At 41.4% G+C, this 21,484-nt stretch overlaps 1 protein-coding gene across 2 annotated transcripts in view; it reads right to left on the reverse strand.

The window, feature by feature from the left end:
* The window catches only part of SLC7A6 (solute carrier family 7 member 6), a 433,424-nt gene that overhangs the window by 289,805 nt on the left and 122,135 nt on the right, over positions 1-21,484 (reverse strand). For both annotated transcript variants that reach the window (XM_069217253.1, XM_069217254.1), the window contains one exon: positions 6,418-6,543. In XM_069217253.1, coding sequence (XP_069073354.1) covers positions 6,418-6,543 — 126 coding nt within the window. The remainder of the gene's footprint in view (positions 1-6,417; positions 6,544-21,484) is intronic.

Genomic DNA, 21,484 nt, shown 5'->3' on the forward strand with positions numbered 1-21,484 from the left:
GCCCACGACCTCAGCCACCCTCCGGACCACTAGTGCGAAACAAGCTCCTCCTTCTGCAGCCACTGTGAAAAGAGAGAGAGGAGTCCAGTGTCTGGTGAGGTGTTCAGACTACTGGCATCAGCAAGGTCCACCCCTCAACCCCTGGTACCAGCTGCCATTGGTCATAGACTCTGCTAAGGAGGTCAGTTTAAGTATAGAGATCCTAAGATCACCTCCATTCCTGTTCTTCAGCGAGACTTTCAGGGAAATGGGACTCCAGCTCCAATTCAGTCCATGTAGGCCTAGCTGGTGACCGAATTGACATTGTGTGACACTGGTCCAGCTCCGCATTGGAGTTGGGAATCATAATGGGTTCAGCACCATTGAGAACAGTGATACTGGAACAGTCCCCAGGAGAAGGTCGCCAAGACACAACCGATCTAGATCCACCAACAGATTCTGAGAGGTGGGCAGACACCGAGAGCGGGCCCGCTAGAGGAGCTCCAGTCAAAGACCCTCCTGAAGGCATGGGGAACGAAGGCTCTCCAGAGAGGTTCAGACACCCAAAGATGAGGCTCATAGCCTCATAAGATTCTCGGTGTTGGGTGGGGTTCACTCTGGGATACTCAGGGAAGCGCGAAGCGGACACAGTGTCTGGCACCAGCTGCAAACACACAACCTTCAAGGAGGGCCCGGATTTGTGGCATCATTCTCTTACATCGTCCTAAGAAGGGAACTAACACAGATACGTCGAAGAGAGCCTGGACCTCTTGGATTTTTTCTTATGGGACTTACCTGAAGAAGTCCAACACAAGCAACTTTAGGAGCAGTCCAGAGATCTGCCACGCGAATGGGACATGGAGGACCGCAGAGTTGCACGATGAGCAACCAAAAGCTTCATGGCCCACTCGCAGATAGCCTTGGGGTTCACAGTCCGCACAACACGCAGAATTGTGGTCCCTCTCCAGTCACCACAGACACACCAAGTGGGAGTTCGTCAGCGACCTCTGTCAATTACAGGCTCCACAAGGCTTGAACCCAGTGGGTGTTTCAGGGACATCATCGAAAAACAAAAAAGGCATACTAGTAGTCGACAACATGTCAACCAGGCAAAGTGCCACCAGCGACGCAATTGCTCTGTCTAGCATGTCTGTCATGTTCAGTTCACATCTGGTGATGAACTTTGCTGCATCTGACCCATCAACAATTGCTTGAGTGACTATGGCTTGGGGCCTCCTCTGAGACCACAGACGGCATTTGTGCAACAAAGTCCCATACAATGTGTGGGTGTATCAACTCAAAACGGATGTGGTTTCACCAACTGCAGTGCTAAGTTAGAATAAAGAACAACTTTGTGCCAAAGGTATACAGCCTTATGAATTCCCTATCTGGTGGATTGGTAGGGTTAACAAGGGAGGTGGAGGATTGGACAACAAAGCTCTCCGGGATGGGGTGCTGCGTGAGGAAACTGGGGTCCCCAAGCGTGGGGCAATGACAACAGGCAAATGTCTTGTGCACAGGAGTCCTTTGGACCAAGTCCAAAGGACCACATCTGTGAGGGATTTATTGAAGGTTCGTCAGGGGCACTTTTCCGGGCAAAAGCTTTTTTATCAAGATGTTCATTTTGACTGACACGGAGGACAGCTGAAGATCCAGGAATGCAGCTGTAGACAAAGAGGTTCCCTACTCCATAGAAACAGTGGGAGGAGACCAAGCCGTAGTGTGATGAGGTGTGTAAACCACTGGCCTCTGCCAGTTACTCATACAAGTTAACCTCTGGTTCTCCAAAGGGGTGATGGTATCCTAAGGGTCCCCAGACCCCTCCCAATCATCTTCTCCAGGCATATTGAAGGAAAAATGCACAGGCGAGTGGAAGGGCATGGTATCGTTCCGCGTTGCAGTGTGAAAGGCAAGGGACCGAGAATTATTAACCTGCACTCTGTACAAAAGCCAGTTTCTAATTTCCTCATTTAGGTGAGTATATATGTGAGTTGTGATAAGTTTAGCTACTGTAAAAAGGAAATGACATGGCAGTTCTACTGTAATATGTTATTCAGGTGGGTTCTGGCATACCATGCCCACTGCCAGAGGCAGCAGCCAGTGTGAAATGCAGGAGAAAAAGAATTATTGGTGTGATTAATTACACCATATGTAGGTTTTAATGTTTCTTGTCTGCAATTAACATGAAAGACCAAGTCACAAAGAATTTAAGCAGTTTGTGAAACTGGATATAGGAACAAAATACCCCCTAATGTACCTTATAAGGATACTACAAGTCACCTCTGAGTTCTGTGACCATATAAACAAATTCTTCCTGTGGCGTATATGGAAGTTAATCACACATGGTAGGGTGGAAGCAGGGCCCAACCACAGTCCATGCCTTGTGAGCAATCCCCTGCAGCACACAGCCGAAGGCCATGCTCGCCAGGCAATGGTGGACTCAGAAGGTAGAGCGCGCAGGGCTGGGCCGTATACCAGACCCTCCAACCAACCTTACTGTGTAGTCAAAGTACATCCACATCATGGCCTGGCCACCCACATAGAATAGAGTTGGACGCATAGGTTGGGCAGAGGTTATGTTTTTTTGCCAACAGTCTGGTGTGCACGCTGAAGGTAACGGCCAGGCCCATGTCCAATCCTTGTACAAGGCCCAAAGGTCATGAACTGAAGATGCTGGCCACCAGCAGAGAGTTCTCTGCCTGGGGCTGGAGAACGACCCTGCAGCCATGTACAGTGGTGGTAGACCAATCACTGTAGCCCACCACTCTGCGCATGGCCCTTGGCCATGCACAGCAAGGATTGGCTCCTCGCAAGCGTTGAGCCTGACTCGAGGCTAGGTCCTGTGGCCAATCTCCCCCACACGTGACTAAAGACAATGCGCAGCTGGGGATGGCTGAATGCATACGTTTGGGCGCAACAAACTCTTGGTTGTTGTAAATGACGAAAAAAATTGGATGTTTTATATGACTAAATTAAAAAACAATAAACAAACATCTGTTACCAAAATATTTGTTACAAATTGTTGCACTTCTGTGCCCTTCCAACTACATTCGCTAGTGAGATATATACAGGCAACATTTGTAGGATCAACCTTCTCTGCCCAGATTTATATTTATTTATTTAAATGGTTTCAATTTCAGCACCTGCAACACCTATTGAGTTTCTAATAACTGGGCATTTAATTCATATCTTTACTCTAACCACCGGTAACTGCTATTATATTGCCAGATGACATTACAAAAGGTAAAATGTGACAATACGATACCTCTCAAATTATAAGATTGTGGTCATTAAACATGCTATGTATAGATATAAACAGGTAGTCAAGTGATCATCCTGTGGCATTAAAAGTAGGTATCTTAGGTCTTTATGCATGAATTCTCTATTGATATTACAAAAGTTCCTTACAGAGATCAGTTCTATAGCAGACTCTTGCCTGTAGATCTAAGCAAAGAGGCAAAATCACTATTTTTGTAGACCCTAATGATTCTATAGAACTTGATAAACTTAGATTTATGACATTGTTAAAGGAAAAAATGTCATTATAAAAATAATGAATAAGCGCCACCCCTCTTCAGCCTTAATTCGAGAGCTTGAATATTATCATACTTAAACAATTTGTCTACAACTTGCCATTTAACAGCCCTCCTGTTCGGTTTCAGGCTGAGGGGGAACGCAGTGAATGGAATGCAAAGATGCACCACTAAGTCATGAATTTATTAAGGCACTTCCCAAGTTTCATACACGAAAAAAAATAACATGAGCTTTTATTTCAAAGGTAGTAACACGTGAAAGTCTAAAAATGATCACAGATGTAGAATGATAAAGACCAAAGAAACAAAGAAAATATAATACTTCAACAATAATATATATACACACACACACACACACAAACACCCCCCTCCCCCCCAAAGAGAGGGAGAAAGCCTGCAATGGGATCATTTTCTGAGCAAGGTGACCCTTCTCAGATGAGTCCCGTCTTCCCAGCCGTCAATCTTCCACTACCTTATCTACTTTAAACAAACTTAAGAGGAAGGTTCTAGAAACCACCTCCCATCAGGTAAGTTGTTATTCAAACGCTGGTCGTACCAGGTCAGTGTTGAAAGAACACATTAGAGACTGGCCAAATCCCAAGGTGCACTTTCCAAGACCAAGCTGTACCCTGCTTAACCATAAATATTCTCAGCCTGGTACATCCTTATCTCCCTTATTCCCCCATGGTATGTTCTCGTCCTTGGTGAGAGAGAAAACACGCTCACAAGCTGTGCATGAAAAAATACCTGCGCCACTAATGTGATGGTATTTGCAGCTAAGCGAAGCACAAAATGGAGTCAGTGGTCAAGATGGAGCTGGTGGATAAATACAGATAACATTACACCTCCTTACTGACATCAACACACTCAACGTGGCTCTACCATTATTGAGGGGACGACCAGACATTGCAATAAAAATAAAAAAACACCTTAAAATGAAGTACTTAATGTCTTCTCACCCATCTCCATAAGAAGGTGAATCATTGTATTTCCCATCAGCCATCTGCACATGCAGTGACAATTTTGCCTTCTTCAATCAACTTCACCCACGCATCAACAGCAAAGACTGGCCTCTGACAAGGGCATTAACTATTTAGGCTCGTAGGGCCGATAAAGGACATGGACCAGAATTCATGTTCTGCTAAAACTTACAAGGAAAATTATAACCAATTGCCTCACCCACTCTCCAATATCAGTCTCCTCAATTACACCCAAAACTAGTTAATCCAAACTACCACATTGTAATTGCACAAGACACCCCATAGACACAACCTTGTATACATCCCACTGTTTCAAATACTCAAATAACAGAACATACATTCCAATTCATTCTTATTAGCCCTGGCACTGCAGTGCTCCATGCCCCAGACATCACAGATCTCATCATTTATCACAAGCTTGACCATCACAAAAATATGGTTCACCCCCATATGCTCACAGATCCTAGATGTCCTCCTTTCAACAGGCTACAGTATTCATCATGTGGACAGTGAACATAAGAAGGGGGAAGGGTTTGCCATCAACCATACATCCTCATGTACCTGCGTTGTAAGCAAGTGACAAGTCCATGCAGCTGCTAAACCACTTCCCACTCTCTGCAACTCAGACTGTGACCTTCTATCTACTCTGCAAGTCATAAGTGTAGAATAAAAACTACATTGATGAATTCCCATATCTCCTTGCCACCTTATGCATCCAACAAACCCACAACATTCTCTAGGGTCACTTCATCCTACCAGACAACACAGGCTAAAAAAGAAAAGAAAAACTAATTATATATATATATATATATATATATATATATATATATATATATATATATATATATATATATATATATATATATATATACATATATATATATATACACATATATATATACATACATATATATATATATACACATATATATATATATATATATATATATACACACATATATACATACACACTAAAAAAAAAGAAAAACTATATATATACACACACACACACACACACACCCTCTTCAACACACAACACAGTATACCATGCAACACACCCAATATGCTGCAAATGCCCCATCCTAGAACTTGCCTTGTAAATATCACCAACAACCAAAGCAAACTACATCTACCCCTGGACTGGACCAACCACTTCACCATCCCTAGCTCCCAGCTCAGTGTTCTAACAACAAGCCAAGGTCATCCCAAAATAGAGGATCAAACCTTCAGATCCTCCAAAGACTTCTCCACAGACAATCTAATGAATGAACTCATCCATCACTCTATCAACTACATGTATGACACCAACAGCCTTCTAAACAACTTCAAAACCTTTTTAGAAAACTATGCACCTCATGCCCCAATTAAAATATGCAAGTGCAAGCCAAAACCCTGAGCACCCTGGTAACTCTAAAGACCCTGTGGACAAATGATCCATCCGCAGTAAGGAAAGAAAATGGAAGAAAAACAAAACTACCTATGACCTCATGATACTGAAGCCACTCCGTGTAATACGTTAGCAGATCTTAACATCCGCCAAAACAAAACTATACCAACAGCATCAATTGACACCACTTTGTATATACAGGCTCCTCCAGATACCAACAGCTTCATATCACCTGTGGAATTACAAATTGGACTTCCATATTGTTTGTGGTTATCGCTAACCTTTATACAACTGTAGTTAAAAGTCTCCCCTGCTTCAGACATCATCACTTTAAACACCGCCTGCATATCATTCAGACCGGGATATCCAGCACCCAAAAAAAAAAAATCCAATTTAGTGTAACAGGATTGTCATAAAATTGTACAAAATATCTCAAATACACTTGTACTTTATATTATTGTAGTGAATGATCATGTATTAGTTTACTTTTAATCAAACAAAACAGGTAAAATTGAAAACACAAGATGGATAAACTTACCCTGGCAGAGTTTTACAATTCCAGTTATAATGATGGCAATAAGTGCAATGACTTTGGCATAGGTAAATACATCCTGTACCCTTGTTCCCCATTTAACATATGCACAATTTATAAATGTCAGAAGACCTAAAAGGAAATGAAGGAAAACTAGAGTTATTCAAATTTACAAGATCTCATTCATTCATTCATTCAATTGGGGGGGGGGGGGGGGGTGATCTAGATAGCCTTAAGATCAGGTACAGCTCCTAGTCTTGTAGATCTAAAGAAGTCATACAGTTTTTAGTTGAGCTTACTATTTTATTACAAATCACACACATTTCACTTCTATACACGTTATTATAATGTCAACAATAAAAATATATATTTGTGTCCAAACCCGCTGTTGCATTCCTCATTTCTATTCTTACCTTCTAAAGTTCCATTTTAATTCTCTATTTTAATTATTTAGACAAGAGAAACAATAAACCAGGTTTACTTTATCAAAACAACACAAATCTTTGAAGTCACCATTGAAGCAACATTTTTTGAGGTGTTTATACTGAAATGTCTAGCTGTACCTCTGCAGATACATTTCACGCTTATTAAAAAAAAATTAATTAGTATAGAATACAAAGGCCAAGAGAAAGGAAATTAGAAACATAACATACTTATGAGTTTTGCATATTTATGAGTATGGAATAGGAATACTGCATCATTTCTCACAAAGACCAGAAATTCAAGTAGTAGCAGGAAACCTGGGACCTTTTTGCTGCCAGCCACCTCAACATCTGTGTACAAAATGAATTTCTTGAAGGGCCATAAGTCAAAATGTCAGATTTTCAATGAAGTAGTGATTAGCTTTCTTTTTTACTGGGTCATTGCAGGCCATTTACAGGTCACTACTTTAAAGATTGTTAGTCAAGTCAAAATTATTTATTCAAATTTCGTTTTGATCCATAAAAGATACAATAAAATCATTAAAAATCACAGAAATGAATTCACATACATTTAATTATAACTGAACATAGAAACACGATAACACCAATTATATATCACAAGAAACATTCACATACATTTAGTTATAAATGAACAGATGATTCAGTGCTTGAAAAGTGATGCAGCATAATCACTAGATTCCTTATATACGTGTTAGAAAATAAATTAATCTCCTATTAAAAGCAATCATCAGCAAAGTATTCTAAGTTCAAAGGAGTCCAATAAAAACTAAGTTCCCCTGCAATAGAAGCAGTCCTACAAAGTGCCATTACCATGTTCATAACATCTATCTTCCTACTATAAGCAATCTAGATATGAAAGTGATTTACGTCTGAGGATGGCCTTCTTTATATAAGCTAGGACAGCACAACACAATTTAATGCTTGTCAAATTTATTAGGTAACTGAAGGCCCTTTCGACAGTAAGAGAGGCCCTGGGTCAAGAAAATAGGGCGTAATGTACTAATCCTGATGTCTTTATATAAATTACAGAACAACATAAAATGAAATGTTGTTTGTCTGGCCTCTCCATCGCATGGGCAGTTTGGAAGGTTCAGAGACCAGGATTCTGATTTGAGGAATGCCACTAGATGGTATGCAAGTTCTAGACATAATCTCTTGAACAAAAACCTATCCTGGGTATTAGTCCCCTTTACCAGGTACACCTAGATCCTGTGTGTGTAAACACACATGCAGTATCTATCCACAGTGATCTTTGTTCTTTCCAAACAATCCTTTTGGCTTCTCTTCTCCCCAAATTAATAGAACTGATTTCATTTTTAGTAACCTGTAAAATACTATGGGACTGGAGAACGGAAAGGCCATCGCCCAATTTTTGCACTAATGTCTTTACATACTGGAGCCATGGAATTTTTTATAATGATCTAGTCCTAGACAATCTCCTATAATACCCCTAGTAAACTTAGTACACTGTTTCTACCATATACTATATCACCTGGTTAATGTATAAGCTTATTGGTGTCATCCAAATACCTAGTATCAAGTTCTTTGTGTGCGATATGGGCCGGAGATGACCTTGGGACCAATAACCTGTGTAAAAAAGTATTTTGCTGTGTCTAACACATTACAGTTTGCCGAACCCCAAACTGAGGAACTGGATATTACAGCTGGGAGGCAGTTACTATTATACAGTTTCATAAGTTCTTAAAGGGATTTACTGCCTATCTTTTTGGCAAACGTTTGGACTGCTCCAGTGGATCTTATAAATTTGTATTTGGCAATTTTCAGATGTGGTGGCCAATCTCCTTTCTGAGAGAACAGTACACCAAGGTAATTAAAAATCTTTACCTCTTCAAGTTTTTGCCCCCCGAATAAAATGATCTTTTCCTTTCTTTGATCTTTTGTCACGTACCATGGTGCAAGTTTTAGTTAAATTTAATTTCAAATCTCTGTTCTCCATAAAAGCTCTGAAGTGGTTTATAAGCTGCTGGAGACCGTTTGCCGTCCTAGATGAGAGTAACGTGTCATATGCGTACAATAATACTGGGGTAACTTGGGAGCCCACTCGTGACGCATCGGCATTTATATTTTGTAAAACCATCTACCCCTGTTAATATATAATGAAAATAAGCGGCGCAAGAACACAGCCTTGCCTAATTCCACGTGCATCTCTGAATTTCTCTGTACATTCCACGTTCTTTTAAAAACGAATACAAGATGTTAGGGTAGAATACAACTGGAAGGGATAGCAAATTATGTCTAATGAAGACAATGTCAATTAGCACCTGCCATAGTTTTGCATGATTCACAAGATTAAAAGCACTGGACAAGTCTGCGAAGTATAAGTGGATGTTCCCCTCGCAAGCCATTGTATACTTACCAACATTAAGATGCACATTTCTGCCCTGGTCCACCGTACCATTTTATTTTCTGAATCCATATTACAATGCCGCCAGTATAGAGTTCTCCTTGACCCAGTGTTCCAGCCTAGCTAAAATCAACATATCCATTATTTTCACTGTGGAGTCCAGATTAGATACCAGTCGATAGCATCTGGCATTACCTCTATCCCTCTTTTTAAATATAGGAATAATCATGCTTTCACTCCAGGATTTCAGGAAGTGTGCTTTTGATGTGTCAAATAGAACCTGAGTCAATATAGGGAACCATTTAGAGGTACATGTTTTAAAAACCTCCACTGGGACTCCATAGGGCCCAGGTGCTTTCCCAGGGACACTAATTTTGAAGGCTGCTCTGACTTCTTTCATGGTTATTTTCTCCAGGGGTACAAAATCATTTACAGCTGGGGCACCCGGTGGCATATCCAGAGATACCTTATTAGGATTGAAAATTCCACCAAAATATATAACCCATCCACCTGGTGGAACTGAGACCTCCATGGTAGGCATAGAGTTATCTTTAAGGAAGGAAGAACTTATTTTCCAAAATAGGTTCTCTCTAGTTTTTGCCACCCATTCCAGATCTGCCCATGCCTGCTCCTGGAGTTCCTTTTTCCTTTCAGTCAGTACTTCCCTATAGGTTCTTCTCAGTATCCCGATTCTTTACCCATCTCTCGGGGTTTCTTGCAATGCCTTCCTTAAGGCCAGATTTCATCTGATTAAGTACGAGTTAAACTACCCCTTATCTTTCCGTATCTTCCCTAGATCATTAGCCGGGATTTTCAAATAATCTGCAATTGCTGAGGTTATTTCAGAAAAATCCTCTATCAAATTTTCATGATCCAACCGCCATTCAGTGCATGTAACGAAGGCCTCTCAATAATCCACAATTATAGATGCAAGCCTTTTTGGCTCATTTACATCATTCCTACCCACTACGTTTAAAGGTGGTGCTCTATCCATTACTTTTGGCTTATAATAAGGGATGTTCAGAGAGTTTTAGTACTGCATGGTCACTAAGCACTGTACTTTTAATTTCAAAGGATTTAATCAATCTTTGATCTTTGGCAGACATCAATCTCTGGTCAATAATAGAGGAGTATGCTTTCTCACAGAAAGTAGGCAACACAAACCCAAGGTCTCCTAATTCCTGTACAATCAGTTCCACATTTAGTTTATACAGACGCTCATTTAACAAGTCCCTGTAGGAACAACATAAAAAAAAAAAAAACACAACACTTTGCTATTAGAGCTCTGGCATTTGCTTGTATTAAAATCATGATCCAAAGATACATGCCATTTCGGCCAATCTTATCGGTAAATGGTTCCAGTTCTTTATCTAGATCTATGACAATCATATTGCGTGCTATTAAAGACATTACAAAAAGGTTTATTAGAATAACCTCGTACTTATTATCTATTACTAAATGTGCCACCTGGATTTTCTTTATCACAATAGACGATGAGTTTGGAATTAAAATCGCCATCCTGCCTTTTGGACACCCACATACAGAGGGTGCGGCTGGGGTAAGTACAGAGGCAAAATCATCTAGGTGGCAATCTTCCTCAAGTCAGGTTTCCTGCAAACATATCATATGAGCGGACTTTATAGTATCTAACCAGCTTTTATTGTTCAATTTTGATTATACATCTGCTACACTCCAAGACATAATAATTAAATGCTCATCAGTGGTGCCTATAGATTTCAATTACCCCTTTTGTTAGTAATTTTTCATGGCCAGCTCCTCATACAAAAATTAATCACTGATGCTGAATAATGCAGTATATTCACAATGCATACCCTGTTTCAATGCGCACTGATAGACACCCATCTCCTAAATTCTTCCCCTAAATCAATATCAAATCAAATCTGTGCATTCAAGTTTGTTTTTAGGTTTAGCCTGCTTGCGGAATATATTGTTAATAAAAAAAAAAAATTAAAAGGGGGGGGGGAGGGTGCTTTGGCCCAGCCCCTTACTTACCTGAACTTACCACCAGGCTTAATCTAACGTCGCTCTCATTTACGTGCTTCCGATTGGCCAGCACCTTGTCTGCATGCCGTCCTGCCTCACTTCCTGTTGTCTTTTTCGCCGTTCTTGCAGTCGGGTTGCCTGGGAACCAAGTACTCCTTCCAGTCACTTCCCTTTGGACAGTGGCTAGCATCCATCCTCTCTGGCTGCCACCCTGAAGGTAGTTTTTTTTTTTTTAACATTTATTTTGCTTTGCGCTCCGTGGCGATATGTTGTTTGGGCATGTTGCTGTTTCTTGTTGTATGTTATTTTTCTTCTACCGATTATATAGTGATGCTCAGCTGTATATTTATTTATTCTTTAAGAGGGTAAATGAGCTGTACTGTGTTAATGTTATTAATCTATGCTGCAGGCATTACCCATTCCTGGGTCAGAACCTCCCTGGGCCTGATCTCTGGGAGTGAAAGGGACAGATGCAGGCAGAGGAACTCTTTGGTGATTTGTCCATTATGGAATATAGTATTTTAAAATCGAGGAATTTTTGTGTCACATTAGTTTTGCAACACTATGGGTTCCCAATCCCACTCCCCCACCTCGTGTCATGTTGTGAGAATGCTGCGGTGTGTGGAAGCTGTAACTACAACGCAGCATGGCCAAGCAGGTCTTTCATCTTTTTGAAGTCGATAAGCTGTGTATAATTAAGGGTTAAATTTAACAAGTGGTCTGTAAGGATCCAAGAAATAGGAAAAGACCTAAACCAACAGGTATTTAAAGCAGGTACTGTGATAATATATTATTGCCTTGATTAATAAAACCTTAATATCTGAAATGCGCTCCCTTCTTTTCCTCCTATGCTTTTAAGAAACCTTTTAGTTTGGAAATCAAACCCACACACGTGCTTTTGATAGGCCCTCAAGGGGCTAGGCACGTATTTTGATCTGATGATTGCACAGTAAGTGTGTGACTTTTTTTGCATGATGGAAAACTCTGTTTGCAAATTTTGCAAGCTAAACAGCACAAAAGACCATGTAGGATGGGGCGAACGTACAATACAGTTAGGGTACATTGCCTGTGAATGGTGTGCATCATAGTACACGAGGCCCTTGTATTTATGGCTTATTGACTGGCGACACCAGGAGCCATATCAGCAAGCTGCATTTTCCCTTTTAAATGACGTGTTTCCCCTTTATTACCATATGTCCAGTCTGTAGTATGTTCCTTTTGACAATTTTTGGTCTGCTTATAAGGTTTTAGTTTCAGTACATTGTGACCTTTTGTTTACTTAATAATAGAAGACCTTGTCAGCTGTTTCTTAAGTTTCACTTACCTCTACATGCCTCTCTATCTACACACACCTCCCCCCACCACGACCTCCAAATCCCCTCCACCTCCTCCCACACCTACCTCTCTAACCACCTGTCTCTCTTGTGTCCAGGAGCGTATGAAGGGCACTTAAAGTGCATCAGTATTACAAGGTACTACAATACAGGGAGCCGCCTATCAAGGGCACTTAAAGCGTATTGGTACTAAAATACAGGGAGCTGGTTCTCTGTCTTCTTCAAGTCATGCCAATAGGTTTTGCCTTCGTTTTTTCGTTCTATCTAACTGGAATACAAGTATTACAAAAATGTTATAATGATGTTTGTTTCAAAATTTGAAAACCCCATAATGGTTTATCAAATTTAAAACAAAAATGATGATAAAATGTTCTAATATTTTACACTCCACTTAGACAGGAAAAAAGGAAACTTCTATTGGTTTTGCCAATGCTAGTTTTCTATCTTCTATAGCCTTTTACTTCATTTTCTGTAGCCTATGAACCAACAGACTAGTAAATAGTGTAAAAATTGACATCACCTCATCTCATCCCCTCAAACTAATAGATTTGCAACAATACACAATTCAAATAGACATCTATCAACAATTAATATTAATTTTCTTTAGAAATTATAACAAAGTTCAAGAGCCTCTGCCAAGCTTGCCCTAACGACACAAGCTTACTCTCTCCATTAGCAACATAAAAGCGACAAACCAAGAACTATTGTTACAGGTATTGCTATGTTTTTTTATTACTGGATTGATCAAGTAGTTGAAATTGCATTTTGGACTCCAATGTTTAAAGAATTAGGGATTTGGGAGAATGGCCTGACCTCCACAGAAAATGGAGGTGTCCGAGTGACTCTTCTCGGGATGGTGTAGACAGGATATGGTACTGACTTATCTTTGTGGACAAAGACGGGTTTGGGGGCATACTCCTTAGCTAATCAGCAGCATCATTCTGACTTAATGTGCAGCTTGGGGAGCGATGTCAAACAATTTTTGGCAGCGCCATGGCTCACCTCAGGACAACGCCTGCCATTCTGTAAAGACGAACAGAGGCAAACATGATTTCTGATGGCGATGCGGCTCACCTCAAGGTAACTCCTGCTATCTTGTAACAGCGAGCGGTAGAGGAGAAAAGGAGAACCTCTTCAGGTTTGAGTTTTCATGCTCCCCTGTGTTACTCATCTACTTTGGTGAACATACGCTGGAATACCAAGGTTCTTTAATTTCATACGTAAAGAACAAACACACTAAGTGGTTTTAACCCTTAAATGACAAACATGGATAGGGAATTATTCCCTCAAGGCCAATTTGTACCTTTTGTGATATTTCAATCCTTTTTGATGCTCTTCACTCAAAGTATTTTAATTCCACCTTTTTGATAGCTGCAGTTTATTCCTTCTCAAATATCCTACGGCACCTTTTCCACTTCCTTACATCTTTACTCCTGGAGGTAAGAATTGAAAAATCGCATATCTTAATACAATTTGACTAAACATTATATAATGTACCTGGACTTGCAACAGTGCAGCTTGTTTCCTCAGGCTGATATTCTTTCAATGTCTAAAATCAATAACAGAGCGTATTTAACATGAGTTCGCCACATGACTGTCTCAAATTGAGGGGAAAAAAAACTTCCCACACATGAGCAACATATCACGTCTTTCGGATCTACTACTCTTAAGGTAAATAACCTTCAGGTTTAAGTTTCCTCTCTTCAGAAACAAGCTGAAGACCTTGAAAACAGGAATAGGAGAAACAACCAACATATTAAAGGCCTATCTCAAGGTACTGAAGACACAGAGCCTCTCACTTCCTTCAAATGTTTTTTCCCTAAAGTACTGAACATCTCAGAAGGAATTACACTTAATATCCAACATGGTCACAGATTAAGTCAACAACCTGCTGCTGCTTCCACTTCTAGACGATCAAGAGGAGTTTATTTATTTTCTGGAATATACTGATGAAGTGCGATTTTTATGCCGAGATATGTGGAGCTTAAGCGCCGTATAGGAATGGTCGTCTGCCAGTCAACCAATGCTCGGGATTCAGAAAGCGGAACCAGCAGAGACTTCTTAGCATCCATTTTGAGGCCAGATGCCTCACCAAAGAAATGTAGAAATTGAAGACACTGAGGTCCGCCTATCTCCGGGTGCGACAAGTAAAGCAGTACGTTATTTGCATATAGTGCTATACGGTCCTCTCCTCCCATCCCCCACCGCCATTCCTCCGAGAAGACATCCTGGCGAATCATATGTGCGAGGGGCTCTATGGTGAGGGCGAAGAGGAGGGGGGACAAGGGGAACCTATATCTAATACCCTCTCAATATGTAAGACGTCTGACAGCCTCCCGTTCACAAGGACACGGGCCGATGGTGCTTGGTATAATAAGTGAACCATGCGCCAAAAGGGGCACCCCAAGGCCCACCTCCTGGAGAACCAGATATAGGTAACCCCAGTCTGCCATATTGAATGCTTTTTCAAAGTCAATTAGGAGGAGGGCCAGGGGGGCGTGAAGCGTGTGTCTATTTGCTTGGGCAACATGGAGCCTCCGTATGCAGTGCCTAGTACTACGGGTGGGCATAAAGCCACATTGATACGGATGGATCACGTGCTGCAGCACCGTCCGCAGGTGACTAGCCAGTATATTGGCATAAATACTAAGCTCAGTAATGATTAAGGAAATCAGGCGGTAATCAACGCATTGCCTGGAGGGCGGTCTGGATTTAGGCAACACAAGAACTGTGGCCCGGTCCAGGTCGGCAGGGAAGGCGCCCCTCTCCAGGGCCTCCGTATAGAGGCCGTGAAGCTGAGGCACCAGTAGGTCTCAGAACTTGGAGTAGTATTCTGCGGGATATCCATCTGGGCCTGGGGTCTTTCCGGGACAAAGATTCGCAATGGCCTCCCCTATTTCTTCCAGGGTTAAGGGGTCGTCAAGACCTCTCCAAACCGAGGCCAAGAGGACTAGCATGTCTATCTCATTCAGTAGCAGCATCTGCTGTTCGACAAGAGGTCTTGGTGCCGCCACCTTGTATAGGGCAGCATAATAGTGTGCGAAGGTCTCAGCTATGTCTTGAGGAATCATGCGTAGCTGCCGCGCACTCATCTGTTATCTCGGGGCCAACCAGTAAAGGACCTTACTGTTTTTGTCCCCCCCCAACCGTAGACTCGGGCCTGTGCTGCCCGCCAGATCTGTTTTGCCTCCTCCAGGGAGTGGGCTCTAATTTCTTGCCTCACCATCTCTAGGGCTCGCCTATGTGTCCCCATTCTCCCCCCCATACCCCAACCCCAGGGTCCAGTGCCTCACGTTCCAGGAGGTGTGCTCGAGCTTCAAGGGATGTGATATGGGCTTGTTTCTCCTTCTCACATCTTCGCAGGAGACACTTCGCATAACCGCGGACTGTGGCCTTACCCACTGCCCGAAGAGTAATACAGGTTTGAACTGATCCGGTGTTCTCTAAAGTAAAGTTTAATCTCTTTATGGAGATCTGCAAAGTAGGCCTCGTCTTGGAGGAACCAGGCGTTGAGACGCCATATAAGTCTCTGGTGCTACTCCGGATAACCAATAACCATTGAGATAGGCACGTGATCAGAAAGGCCCAAGGCATGTATCTGGATCTGAGTGACCAGGGAAATGTCAGTGGCCGGTGTAAGGATCATGTCTATACTGGCCTGGGTGTGGTGTGCCACCAAAGGGTGGGTGTATTACCCGCCCCCCCACCCCCCGAGTGTACCGGGAATGGCAAGCCTGATCTAAGCCATAGCTGGCTAAGAATGGGCATGTGGACCCCATTAAGTGTGTCTCCTGGAGAAGTAGGATAGAGGGTTGGAGGCGCTGCGCATGGTGCAGGACTGACGTCCACTTAACCTTATCATGGAGCCCATTAACGTTCCAGGAGACTATCATTGTGTGTGTCCTGTGACGTCTTGAAACTGGGCAACCTCCAATATCTCCTGGACAACTGGAGGGGCACAACCTGGATCCGGGTGCGGTGTGGTGGGGTGGGGTGGGGTGGGGTGGGTATTGGGCCCTACACTCATCCAGTGTCTGTGTGCATCACTTCATATGCGACCTCCAAGTACTGAGAACTAGAAACAAACAACACCACAATAATACCATTGTGCAAGTGATGAGTACCTCCAACTCCCCCCTCCCTATACTTTCCCTCCCCAACTGAAGAAGCATCTGTCGTCCCGGAAAATCCCAACAAGTCAACGGAAAGGTAGGGTAACCCCTGTAGTGGTGTGGAGTGGTGGACCCCTACAATGCTTCGGATTTCAGCTATGTTCCATTAGTAGGCCATGTCAAGTCGATCGCTGCCCCAGAGGGCATCAAATGAGCGGGGTCTAAATCAGTCTGTCACCCTCCCCCGGATTGAGGTGCCCTGGCGAGATAGAGTCCCATGGAGGACGGTGAGGGGGTGTCCGCTCCGCGGACCTGGGAGGCCCTCCGGGACCTACACATCTGTGGCGGGAGCCAGCACGAGGGCGCCCAGAGCAGCCAGGACCCCAAGAGACCTCCCCTAGCACTGCGTCCAGCCATCCCTCAGGATGAGAAGGGGGCCTCCCGGCACCGCTCCGAAGCGACCGCTCCTCCGTCAAACATTCCCAAGCCGCCTCCAGGTGTGTGGGAAAAAGTGCACCCTGCCCGTATGTAGGACCTTGAGGCGGGCCGGGAAGAGGAGCATGTACTTCCGGTTGATCGCTAGTAGTTTGTTTTATTTGCTCATAGGAGTGCCGCCTCGTATGGACCTCCAGGGAGTAGTCTGGGAAGATCAGGATCCTTGAGTTCCGATAACGAATGTCCTGCTGAGCACGTGCTTCCCAGAGCACGGCGTCCCGGTCCAGAACGTTAAGAAAGCGAGTAATCAATGCCTTAGGCACCGCCCAAGGGAAGGCCTTGCAGAAAGCTCTAAGGGCGCGCTCCACTCTCAAAGTGCTGCCGCCATCTTGATACAAGCCACGCCCCCGAATAATAAAATTAAATCAATCATAAATGCACAACAGATACCAAAATAGGATTCAGAAATTTTTGATGAATTTGTACAATTTTATAAGTTACTATACATGCCGGAAAATTCACCCCCTGATTCGGACATCTTACACTACCCTCTCTACCACCCAAAATTCTTCTAACACTCAACCTGACTTTATAATATTAAAATCGGGTTATCACTCAAACAGAACTTCACACTGCACTGAATATACTCAAAAAGACAAAGCCCCAGATGGATTCATGGTTGAGTCATTAAAACACTTTTCTCAGTTACTCCTCCCAAAAATATACACTGTGTTAACCTTTTCACATTCATGCAAATCTGCTGACTTTTTTTTTTTTTAGATGCTCTTATCTGTCTTATTCCAAAGGAGGGAAAGGATTATTAATATTACAAAAATGATATACCTATCTCACTTGTTAACACTAACTATAAGATCTTTTCTTAAGTTTTAACCTCACGATTAGAATCCTTTCTCCCGTTACTCCTTGGCAAAAAACAATCCGCTTTGTTAAAGGAAAATATATCTCTGATAATGCTGACCTACTTTTTGATATTCTGTCAAAAGCTTATCATTTGTCTGAGTCCCTTCACCTTGAATGCTTTATATGCAGAGAAAGTGTTTGACCTCGTTTACTTTTCACGCACTCAAACGGTGTGGTTGTGGACAAAACTTTTTTCTCTAATTTGACTTCTATATACACCCTCATGAGCAGCCATCTTTGCAAATGGCTTCACATCTACGTACTTTACTTTGGGTAGAGGTGTTCATTAAGGATACCCTCTTTCACCTTTTCTATTCAATCTGGCGTTAGAACCTTTTAAAATCTAAAATACGACAAAATTAAGATATTTGTGGTTTTACATATAATAGCAGATTAAACTAGCAGCGTATGCTTATGTTTTAATTTTTCTTTCATAACTTCAAAACATACTTTTTTTACACAACGTTAACTCATACGCTGCGGAATCAAGTTATAAATTAAATAATGATAAATGCAAAATATGACCCCCCCCCCCCCAAATAAATATAATTTTAAGCATGATTTTTTTATCATTCAACTTTTTTGGACCACTCAATTTATTAAAACATTTATATCACTAAAAATGCAAACATGTGTTTGTAAATCAATTACACTAACTGGTAGATGGCAACCCTTACACCTCTTTTGGTGGGGTTGCCTTGATACTATAAAGATGATGTAAGTTCCTGTCATTTTATATACCATTTCTAATATACCACTACCTATAGCATGTACATTTTTCAAAAAGATCAGCTCCATACTCATTTCTGTGGGACAATAAAAAAACCTTATGTGTTGATGTCAAACTAGTACACCCAACATCTGAAGATGGCGTAAACTTCCCTGACTTTTTTTGAAATATCATAAGGCTTTTTTACTGATACAATCTTCTTATTAAATTTCAGACTCTCCAACCAATTGACCACTATGGGTTGATATTGAAAGAGACTTTCCCATTTCTCTTTTCAAGAACATTTGACTTTTACTCGCAAGCCACAAACACTCTCTACCCAGATTCTCACATAAGTTGCTAGAACCTTTATTATCCTATGAACCCACTGACCTTTGCACTTTTCTTAGTTCTACTATTTGGCATCACAGATTCATGCTAATTAAAAATAAGCCTAAATAAGCCTATCTAATGGAAATTCTGAAGAAAAAAGGCCTAATTTGGGTTAATCAGCTCTCCAAACATAATTCTCCTATATCATTTTTCCAAGCTCGCAATCTTTGGCCTTCCTTTCAACACAAATTTAGACTCTTAGAAGATGCCCGGCCCATTGCCTATGCACAACTTCAATCTCCTCTTCTTTCTGCTTCCATTCCTCCTAATCATTTACACATTCTTCCAACCATGAATCCCAAAGCCTCTCCTATTTACTTCTATCTACACTTTTACCATGGACAGAGATGAAACAATTACTAAGACATCTTGGAAACATTATTTGGAAATACAGTGGTCTGTCCATTTTTGGAACAAAATTTGGTGTAAAATTTGAAAATCCACCAGAGCAGCAAACATCACACAAACATTCTTTTTTATATAGAACAACATTTTCCTATCTTGTGTGACACTGCACAAGCTTTATCCAGATCTCCCAAACGTGCTGGAAGTGCTCATTAGAACATGCTGATTTTAAACATTTGCTCTTCAAGTGTCTCGCTATTCATGATTTCTGGACACAAGTTTGGACTCAAATTAACATAATTTTTCACTCTACAATACCATTCTCAGTTAATAACATCTATTCAGGAATCTCATCAGATGTTTGGGTCACATTCATTTGATATACAAATACAGGATTTGCTATTAGCAGCTATGTTTCAACAAATCAGAAAGAACTGGAGCGACCTAACCGAATTGTCTTTCCAGGTGTGGTGGTATACAGTGTGTCACAATCAAAGAATGGATACTGCATATTTGCATCCTTTATCACTAGTTTGGAAATGTTCTATTTTGTGGTTTCCTATTACGAATGTTTTAGACAACCATGCAAAAAGAACGTCTGCATACACACCTGCTTAACAAGAAATTCTTCGACCTCCGTGACTTCCTTTTTTATGATAATACCTTATCTTGCTATTATTTCTGCACATTGAACCAACTCTTTCTCAGACTGTTCATATTCTAAACTAGGTATAACTCTCCTCCCCCCAAATAATATTCCCTGTTCATAATTCCAAATTTCTGTTTATTATATATTGTAATGCAGTATCTACTTGCGTTTTAACTTATTTTCAATAAAGTTATTTTCAAATTTTAAAAAATTAGTGACTTGTTCCAAGCTCTGTGTTTTGTTTAGCATGGCTATTTTAACAATTACCCCCCAAAGGAGACCAGCCCAGTCCTTCTTGAAAACCAGATTAGAGCACTACATCACAGTTCACGGGTTATGGTAGAAAGAGAAAGCTAAAAATGCATTTGGGTTAGTAAATATATTGCTTATGTATCATCGTTTTGAGAATCGGTGCACTTATTTGTATGCATTGTACTGTTCCTGTACACATAGGGTGTCAGAGAGCCTGGCTTCAATCTCAGAGGCAAAACAGAATTTGTCGACCTGAGAACTGATGAACAGATCAACCTGAACTGCAGCTCTACAGATGGCCCCTGGGATCGTTACCATGGACATTTACAATAACCATCTTGCACAACACAATATATTTGCACCAGTTTGAGAAATCACCTTGATATAAACATAGGAAGAGCCCTTTTATTGTAGAATGGGGCTTACTGTTATAGTGAAAGTGGTGATATTACATCTATGCATGAATGTTTCACCGAGAGTAGAAAGAGGAAAACATTGTGCACACATCAAACCTCTTGTAAAATAAATGAGTGTCCAGATGTAGGAAAAGAGCTCCAGGGTGATAAAGCAGCAGTAAAAGAGCCGAACAGTGCTAGGGAGGAACTTTGTTAACAACAATCTGATCATAGCCAATACGCTGGAAGGATCTTAGCCTTGACTCCTAACACAGGAGGTGAGTAGCACAGTGTTATGCACAAGTGGTAGATAGAATTGCATAAAGCAAGAAAGTGATTGTTAGTGCTTTTGTTAAGTAGTACAATAAACTACAAGGATTAAGAGGTGACTAACAATAGTGATTTGGCAGTGTTCAACTAAGATAGCCCAATACAACATGACAAGCTAAGTACAGACAACAGAGTGAAATACAGAATTGGAGAAAGTGGTTTCAGATTATGCATCAGACAAGACAGCAAGCCCTGATTATTTATCCAGGCTATTTTCTTTGTTTGGATTAAGTCTTTCATCCGTTGCTTAGGATAGTCAAGATGGGGAAGAATTAATTGATTTCTCCAGACTCTTGGGGGACAGGCTGGAAACATTCCCATCCCAAAGAAATATAAGGATTTTATTGCCTTATTTCATTATGAAATGTGGTTGGGAAGCTCTTCAC

This window comes from Pleurodeles waltl, chromosome 12, assembly GCF_031143425.1.
Source record: "Pleurodeles waltl isolate 20211129_DDA chromosome 12, aPleWal1.hap1.20221129, whole genome shotgun sequence".
Classification (NCBI taxonomy): Eukaryota; Metazoa; Chordata; class Amphibia; order Caudata; family Salamandridae; genus Pleurodeles; species Pleurodeles waltl.